Raw genomic sequence first — 12,696 nt, 5'->3', positions numbered from 1 at the left:
CGCATTGGAATATCTTTCTTGCCAAATTTGTAAAAGAAACAAAAAAAATCGGAGGCACAAATGAAATATTTTCTCCCAACGGTTGGTAGATTTTAGCTTCACTTTCAAATGCTGCAAATCTCATAAAAATTGGTTCAGCGGATGTCAAGTTAAATGATTTCTTCATTGTCATATATTGACATTTGTTGAAGCTTCCTCTGAATGGCTCTTTCTTTGTGTTGGGCTGACAGATAGTTCTGCATCTCCTGTGCACATACCTGAACTCGAGGCTACCTCCTGATCCACGCTTCCCAGATGGGAAAACTTTCACCTCGCAGTTCTTCCACAAGGCACCAAACAAGCCTCGTGAGTGTTACATCATTCTTTGCATTATGTGCTTGGGTGATGAAAGAATCAGCACTGCAGCACAGGACATACACCAGACGACACACTAGTGCTGGCTAATGTTTATGTTTATTAGCATATGTTTCGCAACATGTCTTGTTCTAAATTGCTGTTTCTTTCATCACCCAACTATGCACTAACCAGCCCTGATTATCATTCTGATGGATATTATGTGTTCATATTCAGCTACTATTACATGTGCACCGGATACTAGCTCACTTGCATGATTTTGTATGTGTGTGTGTTGTAATGTATCTCACTTAAGAAGCCTTTTGAGGGCTCGTCTATGTCTGCATGGGTTGACTTCTAAACAGCTCCCAAATTTTTGCTCCAAACTACAACCCTGAGTAGAGAAAGAAATCCAGACATATAATATGCAAGAATAACTGCAAATTCCAATGTTGAAATCTTTGCAAGGGCTACCATGTACAATTGTTTGAACAAAGCAATGCCTCATGAACAGCCTTTTTTTGTGTGTTCACTCATCTCTGCTTTTACTGCTGTCATGTCTTGAAGCATGGCATTGCTTCACGGCAGTATGGACTTCACTTATATGCAAATTTTGCATTCTGTCATGGCTTAAAGCAACATGAATTTTGTGATGGCAGAATTGGAAGTTCGAATTAGCTGAAGTTGTCTGAAATTATAAATTGACTGACATACGCATCCAGTTTAAACAGACCTGAAACAAGAACAGGTTTAATATACAGGGTGTTCATTTTTAAGTTTTACGGAATTTTTAGAAATTGCCTGTGGCAGGTAGCATAATTCTTATAATTGAGCTGGGTTATTCGATGAGGCGTACATTAGTAGCACGAGAAATCGAAACACATATTCAACTAATTAACTTCTTAGTTAATTAATTTACAACACATATTGCAATTTACGAATTGTAGCTGGTGAGTTTGTCAGGCGTATCCACTTGGAATGAATTTCCAGAATGTCACCAGTTTATATGTACCATTAAACTCGCCATAAAAATGTGCTGTTGTTCCACTTACTTTTTTTACCAAAATGCTGTTTTATACATTGAAGCACAAAAGTAACTGGAACACCGAAGTATTTAATATCTCAAAACTGGTGTCATCCTGGAAATTCATTTTAAGTGGATGTGTCTTGCAAACTCACCGGCTACTATTCGTTAATTCAATATGTGTCGTAAAGTAATTACCTAAGATCATTAGTCAATTTTTGTTCATTAGTTAGGCAGCACGCGAAAGGAGCCAAGCGGCAAGGCAGCACGCGAAAGGAGCCAAGCGGCAAGGCAGCACGCGAAGGGAGGGAGGGCGGCTTCTACTCTGCCAACAAATGCGTTCGCGCCTGTGCTGGCTGTCGGTGTTGTCGCACGCACCGTACCTTGAAAGCGATCTCCACATGGCTCTGACCTTTGTATGCGCTGTGCTTACGCCCCTCGGTTTCCGTTGAAGCGATAGACCGCACGAACCTTCGCTTGCTGCGGCGGCCGCATTTCCCCACGCCTGCATTTTGACAGTGGTTGTCTGCAGTCATCGAGTCTATTCATGTTTGCTTGTGCGCGTTGACACCACACTTGTTAATTCAATTAGTAAGTGAATGTGTCAAGTTTATGCAGCCGATAAAACTACTATCCCTACTCCTTATAGCTCTTTACTAATTTGCTATCGCAATTGATGCTTCGCCTTTCGGGTGAAACTGAGACATTTAAAAAAAATATATTACTTTGTCTGCTTCATGCAAAGATCGTGGGTACTTGGACATTAACCTTTTAACGTTCATAAATTTAAGCGGATGCAAAACTCCCAGTCGCACGCTTCGATTCTCGGATACGCGCGGCTGCTTGGTCTACATGTTTTGCATACTTGCAGGGCTTGTAAATCGTTGTTTTGGTTATAGTGTGGAACCGCTTATAGTGCAGATATTCACGACTCTGGCGACTTACATTATAAGCGGTCTACACTGTAATTGGTGGTGTGGTGTTTCTTAGTAAGGCCAATCAATGTTATCGATGCTCTGACATCGAACAGGGGGGACATGTTGACTGTCCATGCAGTATGACTGTTCTTCATTCAGCCATTTTGGGCCACAATCCTGTGATACTGAGCCAAAAAATTTGAACTACCTGAAATCCAATTGAATTGTTCAAATTGCATGGCTTTGTAATGCATTGAAAAGGCAGCAGGCCAGTTGAAGTTTTGAGTTTGTATGAAGTAATCGCAATCGTGAATCATCAGTTTGATTTATTGAGTCTACACTGTACAGTCTAAGAGGCATCCTTTCTGTTGTGTCTAATATGACTGGAGGTGTTGGTGCCACAACATATCTTCTCATCATCCGTCCCTTGTGTGTGATGTTGTCCCTTGTATGTGTGTGGTTGTGATGCAGCTGCAGACAAGGACGCCCTGTGTATTTATCAGACCAGTGTGCTACCACCACACTACCGTGTCATCGTAGGTGAGGACACCTGGGACCTGCCGAAGGTATGTTCTGTAAAGGCCAGTTTCCTTTCATTCAGCCTATATGGTTTCCCTGTTTATTTGCAGAATTAAGTTGAATAATCAGTTAAACATTTGCTTGTACCAATAAAATATACGAACAAGCAAACAACGATGGGACCACAGAAACGACTAGAATGTAGGGGGGGGGGGTGTATCCATGAAGAAACCATGTATGCTGTAGGAAAAACAGAATAAAACAGATCACATAAGATAGAAAAAGCGCATCATCGTCAAGGTAACATACATAAAACATATTACGCACAAAATCGCAGAGCACAGACGTAGAGCATCTCGATTTTTATCCTAGTACAGCTGAACCTTGTTATAATGAAATAAATTTAACACTTTTCTCACTGATATCAGCGTCTAATGAATGTAGGACGTAACGAAGGCATTTTTGTGTCAAATGCGACTTCATTATGAAGTTTGACTGTACCTCAAAAGCATGGTTGCTGCAAACCGTTCTTGAATTTATGCAGCGTTTAGCAGTCTATGTTGTGAGCCATGTCGTTTAAGAGTTGTATTGCAGTGTCTGAATATGAAAACACTCTTCTTTACAATCTTTGGGACAACTAGTCATGGTGATGCAATGGACAGCACAGGAAAGGTTTGGCATGACAGGCTCTAGTTTGCACTACAACTTTCTTGGGTTCAATTTTCCTCGTTTCTGTTAACTCAGTTCTCAGGTAAATTAACTGAGAACATTAACAGGCTGTTGTAACTGTGCCTTATTTACCGCAGGGCCGAAACAATCTCTTCTATGCCATCCTCCTGTTCCTGCACTGTATCAAGACTAAACATGGTGGCATGCTTGGGTAAGAGAATGAGAAGCTCGTTTTTAAAGCCAAACTGTAATCAAGCTTCACTTTGGCTAACTTGATTATGAATTAGTAGTAGTAATCTACTATGAAAGCAATCTTGGCAAAGCTGCAGGGCTGGTAATTGTCTAACAACCCGATTAAGTCTTTAAATAGCTCTTAGGATGACAAAACCAGGGTGCGTACAGGTCCTTGAAGACCCTTGAAATTGAAAAGTGCGTTTTCGAGGCCCTTGAAAGTCCTGGAATTTTCTTTCCTTCCTTGAAAATCCTTGAATTTCGTGAGCAATGCACTCTGATATCGATATTGCGACCTCCTTTCTGTGGTAGATCGGTGTCGATCTGACAAATTCCCCATTTCATAAAGAATACGCCGGCGGGAGCACACATGGTTCCGTTTTGCAGAACTGCGCGGAAAAAAATGAAAGGCTTCACCGCGTCAAACTGCGAACGGAGCGAGAGACCCGTGCCGCGCTTCGGTGCTGGCTCGGCTGGCTGTGTTTACGCCGCTTTCCACACCCTATCGTTCGCTTCACTCCTCGCCCGTTGGTCTGCCTTGTCCCACTTTCCCTCTTGCCTGCGAGGTGAAGCTAGTGAAGCTAAAGAGAGCTATAGTTGAGCAACTTTACCACTGATGCTCAGTGCCTTTGTGCCTTTGGGTGGAGGTTTGTTATAATATTATTTATAATATAGTATAAGTGCAATAACATTATGCTGAATGTTTTGGAAATGTTTTATGAACCAACCCAGTTAATACTGCAGAAGCCTGAGCAGCTGTTGTGAGTGTTCGTTGTGCTAACTTTTAATATTGCGGACTTGAGAAATGATCAAGACATGTTTTACAAAACTGCAATGTACATATATTTGTTAAAATACAGTAGAACCCCGCTGATACGTTTTGAACTTGCAAAGTGATCAAGGCTAGACATTATTAACATCATTCTAATATACAGTTATTTCTTCTTATTTTGGTGCAATATCCCTATGCTGCATGTTTTAAATATTTTTGGTGCACTTTACCCAGCCAGTACTGGAGAAATCTCAGCCGCTGTTCTATGTGTTCATGTTGTGTTGCGATTTTGAGAAGTTATCAAGGCTAAACATGTTAATTATAATTGTGATATACATTTTTTTATTGTAAGTGCAATAAAACTAGTCATTTTTGGAATTGTTAGAGTAAAGAAATCCTACTTTGGATGCCGCTTTGAGTCCTTGAAAAACCCGTGACAGGTCCTGGAAAGTCCTGGAATATCCTTCAATTTTTGCCTTGGAAACCTGTACGAACCCTGCAAAACATGCACCTGGTAGTCTGCAGATGTTACACAAATTCCAGACCGCGACCTCTGAGATTTCCAGTGTGCCGCAAGTGCTGCCTCATCTCGAAGGTCATGCCAAGGAGCTGTGCTGGTTCTTAGTGTTCTGGGTTGTGTGTCATTTCCAGCTAGCAGTAATGGCGGTGTTTTCTCTCTATATTATTTTTAGTTTCTTTATTTCAAACATTTCAGGAGGGAACAGTGCTAAGGAAAAGATGGAGTGAAGGCACATAAAAATGTGACTTGCTGCGCTGTACTGAAGAAAGACAAATTTATGTCATCACTTCGTCCTTGTCCTTATTGCTGTTCCCGCATAAAAGTGAATAATGAATTAGCCGATGCTTTCACACAAATGGGAACAAGATATTTGTGCACATTAACAGTGAGAACTTTATGAACTGTTACCAACTGTGCAGGAGGATCAACCTTGGCCTGTCGGGAGTGAACGTCCTCTGCGTCTTGGATGGATAGCATTGCTCACCTTGACGTATAGCAGTTGCTTCAAGTCGGGTTGCCTTCACCTGGAGGAAATAGTTCGGCGGGACATTGCCATGTGTTGCCATCTAGAGTTGCTTATGGACACAAGTAACCTGTGCAGTGTAGAACAGTCCTCATGCAACTGACTGTACCATTTTCTGTGCAAATATGTGGACTATGCATTTCAACAGTGCTTTAGGTTTCTTCATTCATTACTGTTTATCCCATGATCTTACTGCATCATACTCATATTGCATCAGCATTTAAGACCAACTTCCCTTCACAATAGACCTCTCCTGGGGTACATCACATCGCACCGGCGACGTGACTGCGTGGTGCAGTTGCGCTTTAGTTGGTGTAGGTAGGGCGCCATGTGGACGCGTGTTTTTAATTTCTTTTATTTATTTTTAACTTTTACATCATCATCATCATCATCAGACTATATTTATGTTCACTGCAGGACGAAGGCCTCTTCCTGCGATCTCCAATTACCCCTGTCTTGCGCTAGCTGATTCCAACTTGCGCCTAACTTCGTCACTCCACCTAGTTTTCTGCCGTCCTCGACTGTGCTTCCCTTCTCTTGGTATCCATTCTGTAACCCTAATGGTCCACCGGATATCCATCCTACGCATACATGGCCTGCCCAGCTCTACTTTTTCCACTTAATGTCAACTAGAATATCGGCTATCCCCATTTGTTCTTCGATCCATACCGCTCTCTTCCTGTCTCTTAACGTTAGGCCTAACATTTTTTGTTCCATCGCTCTTTGTGCTGTCCTTAACTTGTTCTTGAGCTTCTTTGTTAACCTCCAAGTTTCTGCCCCATATGTGAGCACCAGTAGAATGCAATGATTGTACACTTTTCTTTTCAACGACAGATTAGCAGTAATGTTAGTCGGAGAACATCGGCATGTGGTAAACTGTGTGATAAAAATGTGGCGACGCTGTGCCTTTTTTACTTGCGAACGTGAACCACGTGTAGGTGGTCTGTGATGGATTGTGCAATGAAGAATATCGGCTTTTCCATGGATGTGTGCCACATTTGTTGTGGTAAAGTGTGCGGCGAGAACAGCGACGATATCGGCTTACCTTTGCGTAGGGAAATGGACCGCATTTTGTGTGTGTGTGGATCTGTGTGTGGATCTGTGTGTGGATGTGTGTGTGGATCTGTGTGACTGTGGGTGACTGTGGGTGCGTGTAATAAAACCAGCCGTAGTGTTTAGGCTCCGCTAGAACTTTAGGACCCGTAATTATTGAACAGGTGATAATGCCTGAGACGCGGTGATGACTGAGCGCATGTATTTGAGGGCCATCTGCGCTGTGTGCAGGAAAAAAAAAACCCCTTCGTTTGAGCATAATTTATCGACTGAGAGGTATGGCTACAAATGAACTCCTACGATGTGTTGACTGCTGCCAAAGCTGCGGGTATACATTTAACCACAGGGAATGCCCAAAAGGCAAATCACTGAAATTATATGGATTTAACCCAGATCTCGCAGGTCTTAAGTAAAATTGAACTTTATTCTTTTTTTTTTTTTTTGTTATTGGTGTATTCAGCTTCATGGTACGGACTTTATGCCGTGATGATGCACATAAACATGCAAAAGTTGTGTCTTGTAATTTTGAGAGCAGCAATGGAGGCAGCAGACACAGCGAAGTTAGCCCGCAACGGATTATGTACTTATGCAAGATTTTGGTTTGTACATTCACATGACCGAGACTAATAATTAAAATAAATTATGGTGCTTAACATTCCTGAGCTGCACAGCGGCTTATGGGGGACAGTGTAACGAAAGGCTCTGGATTAATTTTGTCCACCTAGGGTATCTTACTATGCTCCTAAAGCAGGGTAATAAGTTTCTCTGCATTTCTTCCTCATCCTATTTTAGGTGCCGCTATTTGGTATGGATCCACTCAGCCGCCCTGTAGTTGTAGACGAAGTTCATCTTGTATATCGTTTAAAGCTACAGTGTAAATGGGGCGTAAATCAGTGCATTCACAACAATTCAATACAAATTTGTCTTTGAAGACCAGTCATTTAGCGAAGTATCACTTTGCCACTGCGAAAATGTGCATCATCTGTGATAAAATGTTCGTTTTTGAGGAGTGATACATTTTGTGGATGCTTGATCTACAGATGAGGCGCACTTTTACGAAATCGCCACACGCCGACTTATGAGAATCATGCACTCGGCAACAACGCTACGTTGTTGTACTGGTGAAACGGAGGCAATTATACTTCCTAAGCACAGTTCGTAAATGCTCTCGCTTCAAAAAATCGCAATATGCCGGACTTACGATCGCTGCAGTTGATATACAAGCAGCGCTCTTATGCAGAAAGAACAGGTCGCACGAACGTTTTTTGCCAATCAGCACCCGTTTCGGAGACGTGGCAGAGGAGAGCCCCCCCCCCCCCAGTGACGTCGCGCTGTATTCAAACAGGGAGAGGTCTATTGTTTTGTGGTGGCTTAAATTATGACTGCCTGCTGCATCTTGAGCATGTGCTATCGAGATTGTCGAGTCACTGTGTCATAAATAAACATTATTGTGCTATTTGTTGCCTTTTTTTTTTTTTTTTTTGCTTCTAAGCATTAAAAGGGCATCGATGGGAAAGAAATTAGGAGTTAATGCAAAAGCGTTACGCATAACTTGCACGCATCACTCAAGAACTTTGCTGAAACACTCTGGTCAGCTTCATAATTAGCCACTCTAGTCTTTTGCAGTAAGACAATGTGGCTTGTATGCACACTTCATGCATTGGCAGTTATTTAAACTCCTGTTTCAAACAAAAGTTCTTTCAAGACTTCAAAAGCTTTCAAACAAGTCTCGGCCATAGGATGTTCACCATGAACAAAATGAGACTGCCATTGGCTTAGCAACACAGTTCCTCTTTTTAGAGGTGCGACTTCTGAATGGGAAGGGCCTATTTTAAAGGTGCGAAGCTCTACGATACTTTTCTGCCTCATTCTGAATGGGAGGTGTGGAGGAAATGTAACTGAGGCATTAATGTTCACATTTAATGCCCAGAAAAAAAAATGTTCAGGAAAGGCAGATAAAAATTGCACAACTGAGCTGCGCAACAGTGACTGCTGCATTCCTACGTTTTTCTTTTTCTATATGCAGTCTGGGCTTCAAGTTGAAGTGCGATTTGTACGTAAGAGTATTTTTAATGGAAATTTTCAGGTCCGCTGAACTGCAGAATTTCGTAGGGTATCAATATCAAATACAGTCGACCGATTTTACGGACGCCCAATTTTTCGGACATGCCTGATAATTCGAACGCTGTTGCAGCACCACCACATACTTCAGAGAGTCAATGTATAAAAACGTCTGGAAGTTTGGATGCAAAAAACCTTTCCTGCATGATTTTCCGGACTCTTTGCCATGACTGCAAGGCCAAAACGGCATTAATTGAAGCCACCATCACCGCCATTTTGATCATCTCACCTCCTCGAACTGGTGCTCTTGCTTGGAGATCCGCTGGCAGCCGTTGCCGCCACCGTAACAATGCTACTTCGACGTTTGCTACCAAGCTTTCTGTTCAATGCCGTGATTTCCATAGAAACAATTCACCACTGTTAGCAGTGGTGTCGACTCCGCCTTTGTAATCCTCGATAATGTCTTGGAAAGTTGGAAAGCACGGCGCGTTGCATAATGCCGGTTCCCAAGAGTCAGCTTCGCCTCAATACAGCAGTGTTACGCAGTGAAGCATAGGCGAAATATCTGGGTGGAGCATATCAAGAGTGGGAAGATGCAATTGTCACGGGACACGGTATCTATTTCTTAATTATACACGTGCCCACTCGCCGCCTCCTAGCACAGTACAAGCTACGGTACGCCTAATAAGTCTACTGGCAGGCCTTCATAGTTATTTCGCACGTGCCTGTGGCAATTTGAGCCCTTGGGGGCAGTAAAAGGCATGCATTCATTTATTCGGACTGCCCGATTTTTCGCACGTTTTCGCGCCCCTAGGGAATCCGAAAAATCAGATGTTGACTGTACAGTGTCCATTGGTTGACAGGTCTGGCGTAGCACTATAGCTCTACTTTTACTGTTACTGTTCTGCCCACCTGTCAACTTTGCAAGTGCTGGTTAATCTGCCATGTACATGCCAGCACACATAATATCGTGTGACCAGGGCATTGGGGGTAATGATAGGGTGCTGTGCTAAACACACTTTACAATTAGCATTATGATGAAAGAGATATACCATAAAGCTAGGTGATAGCCCCGTTTTTTGTGCACCATAGGTTATTTTCAGTCTGCTAGAATTGAGTGGAGCCCTCTTATGTTATGGCCTGGTATAATTGTAGCTGCACTTCTTGTCACTTATGCTGACTGGATGATATAAATATTTTTCACCAAGTGAAATGAATGAATGAATGACCGCTTTATTGAAAAGGTTGGTGGTTTGGCCTATATTGAGAGGCAAAGAGAATTCAGGTATGGGAAAGGTGAAAATGACGGGGTAAATCTGATGGTTAGTCAGCACTCGACTCTCCTTAGCCCACTAAAAGAAGAAAAAAAAAAAAAAAAAGCATGCATATCAGTACGTATTTCCTTTCCCCCTTCCAACTTTTGTAATTATAAAAAGGGTTGCCTCAGTTGATTCATCTGTACCCAAAATTGTATTCTAGACCACACAGAAAAAAAAAAAAAAGTAGAAAGAAGGTGTTTGTGTGAAATTTCAAGTTTAATTTCTCCCACTTTGATTATAGAAAAAACACCTAATCACGCTTTCTGTGGTTGCAAATGTTATCTGTGTAACTGGAAACCACTTGTGCAGCTGTCTAGTTTTGACAGTCACCACATCCATCTGCGACTGCTTCTATCTCGTTTGTCCAAGTGTCAGGCGTGAAAGCAGATAACTCCACAGGGTTATCTCTCGAGAGCTTCAATAACTGGGAACACCCCGGTGCCAAGTGCAGAGGTGGTAAGGACCGTCTTTGGAAACGGCTGTGAAATGATGCGGCACGTGTGTATTGTGCTGCTGTTGAGCATCGGTAAGTTACATTTCTGCACACTTTTGATTGAGCTTCTTTAATATGCCACACTTGTGGGTTTTCTTTTGTTTGTAGTAATTGCTATAGAAGTAGCGACCGGCTTTAATAAAGGCAGTAGGTAGCTATTGTTCGCTGTAAGAACAGTAACTGAACATCTAACTGAAATTTTTCAGCCTTCTAGTCGTCCACAATTATGTAGAAAAATATTGAGTCTATAGGAAAGCCCCTGAAATAAATTTTTCACTGCACTACAATAGTAGAATGTAGTACTTGCGAGAAAAATGCATTATGCTAATAGGCTGAACATTCTGTCAATGTCACTAGGGCCTGGCATCAGCTTTGTTGCAGTTGCAAAAATGTATTAGGGGGAAAAAGCAAGGTGCTACAGTGTTGTGTTCACTTTACTAGTTACTACGCAGTGCTGCATTTTCTTGATCAAACATTTTTTTATGGGTTTACCAGATCGTTGCATGAAATGCAATGGGATCTTTTTGCCTCGTGGTGTTTTAACTGTGAACCATAAACAATTGTAACTAAATCGTGCATCAAATGTAATTAAGGGGATGCTATAAATGAACAGTTACAGAAATTCTCGGCAGTTTTCTTGGAAATTGCAAGCTATCTATCAATAGCACTATGTGCAACTTTTTGGGCAATTTCACATGTGTGAGGATGCCTGAAATACGGGCAGTTCTAATTGGCTAGAGTGACACTCAATAGCTTTGTATTTTGACAGCTTCAAAGTTCAGCAGTTTTAAAATTAGCCAAGTCATGCCGTTCATCGTAAAAAATGGACAGATTAGTCCATATTTAGTTATAAATATCAACACAATGATCAGGACACAAAGAAATGATCATTGGGCTCGCTCATAACCAAGTTTATGCAAAAGTCTGCAGCTCGTTACATCACTGTGCAGGTGGATGTCTAGGCTAAGATGTCAATATGGCATGGAATGACTAAATGCAAAAGAGAATAAGAAAAGAACAACACTAAAAAGCTGGAATATTGAATGAATGCTGTTGTCAGATTCTTTTAAGAATGCACATTCTTTATTTGACAAGTTTAATGAATGCTGGTTGATGCCGTTTCCAACTATTTTTGCTGAATGTATAATTACTTCATTACTGGACGGCTTTAACTTTGCAATTGGGACACATGCTCTAAATTATTGATTACAAAGTTGGCAAAATCTTGTTTGCCCTTTAACCCCAAATTTAATTCCAGAAACACATACTAAATTTCCAAAATTTTTTATGTAGTCGTAATATTTTCTATGCCATTTTGATTCTGAAAATATATTACTTCCTTGGTTCCTGGTTAGAAATTAAAAAAAAAAATAAAGAAAACTGTTCTTGAAGGCAGCTTTCCATCAATGCCAACCATAACTTGTCTTTGACGGTGGGAGCAGCTCATTGGCCTAAACGAGTGCGACTCTTCATTGGCGATATTGGTACAACCTCCCATGAGGAGTACAACTTGGGATTGGTGGTTAAAGGGTTAATTAGCTAACATCACTGTGCAATTTGTCCTTCAAATATTGTCCCCTTCTTCGAGTAATCCACCTGATGTAACAAAACTGCGATATCTACCAATGAATAAGTCTATTTCCATTAATATAGATAACCCAGTATACAGTTGAACCTTGATATAACGAACATGGTTGCAAATTATCCACTGTAACGAAGGTAACATAAAATTTGGTTGACCATGTTTTGTTTCATTGGGTATTCTACTGCTATAATGAAACTGAAAATTCAAGATTTGAGCTAGTATCAGTTGCAATAAAACAAATATTTGTTTGGAGCTGTGAGCAGTGTCTAATACTCAGCAGGAGCACCTTAACGTGGCAAATTCTGGTCAGTGTCTTAGCTTGGTGAACTGCGAGATAGCTCCACTGGACTCGCGTGTCCCCACTGATGTTCTGCATGTGTCCAGGCTGAAATGTCACTTTGCCGCGAGTTCACCTTCCTTATAGTAGTTGGCGCCGAGACGGCACCTTTGCAGGCAGGGGTTATGTTGCGGTGCAACCAAGAGTAGCGCCAGTCCGAAGAAGACAATTTGACGTGCGGAGGTCAAATCGGTCTCGCCAGCCATCTTATTTATGTATTGTTGCCGCTCTTGTATATAGTATTGTAAATACACCTGTATATGTGACTTCCGCAACGTAACAATATTATGGTGCCAAGCATAGGTAGATAAGTTAGCATTGTTCACATGCAATGTATAGG

General features: G+C 41.6%; 2 protein-coding genes and 1 long non-coding RNA gene across 3 annotated transcripts in view; 2 read left to right on the top strand and 1 right to left on the bottom strand.

The window, feature by feature from the left end:
• The window catches only part of LOC119431335 (transmembrane protein 209), a 29,806-nt gene extending 23,156 nt beyond the window's left edge, over positions 1-6,650 (top strand). Inside the window, exons 13-16 of the mRNA XM_037698822.2 lie at positions 231-345; positions 2,746-2,840; positions 3,600-3,673; positions 5,405-6,650. Of these exons, the coding sequence (XP_037554750.1) occupies positions 231-345; positions 2,746-2,840; positions 3,600-3,673; positions 5,405-5,459 (339 nt within the window). The 3' untranslated portion in view covers positions 5,460-6,650. The remainder of the gene's footprint in view (positions 1-230; positions 346-2,745; positions 2,841-3,599; positions 3,674-5,404) is intronic.
• A 332-nt stretch (positions 6,651-6,982) lies between these two features.
• Positions 6,983-12,696, bottom strand: part of LOC125940990 (uncharacterized) — a 51,825-nt gene continuing 46,111 nt past the window's right edge. The window contains exon 2 of the long non-coding RNA XR_007464141.1: positions 6,983-7,282. This is a non-coding gene — a long non-coding RNA (uncharacterized LOC125940990). The remainder of the gene's footprint in view (positions 7,283-12,696) is intronic.
• Positions 10,329-12,696, top strand: part of LOC119466541 (digestive cysteine proteinase 2) — a 28,339-nt gene continuing 25,971 nt past the window's right edge. The window contains exon 1 of the mRNA XM_037727070.2: positions 10,329-10,467. Coding sequence (XP_037582998.1) covers positions 10,428-10,467 — 40 coding nt within the window. The 5' untranslated portion in view covers positions 10,329-10,427. The remainder of the gene's footprint in view (positions 10,468-12,696) is intronic.

The sequence above is a fragment of the Dermacentor silvarum genome, chromosome 10 (genome assembly GCF_013339745.2).
Source record: "Dermacentor silvarum isolate Dsil-2018 chromosome 10, BIME_Dsil_1.4, whole genome shotgun sequence".
NCBI lineage: Eukaryota > Metazoa > Arthropoda > Arachnida > Ixodida > Ixodidae > Dermacentor > Dermacentor silvarum.
This window is presented reverse-complemented; position numbering and strand designations above follow the sequence as displayed.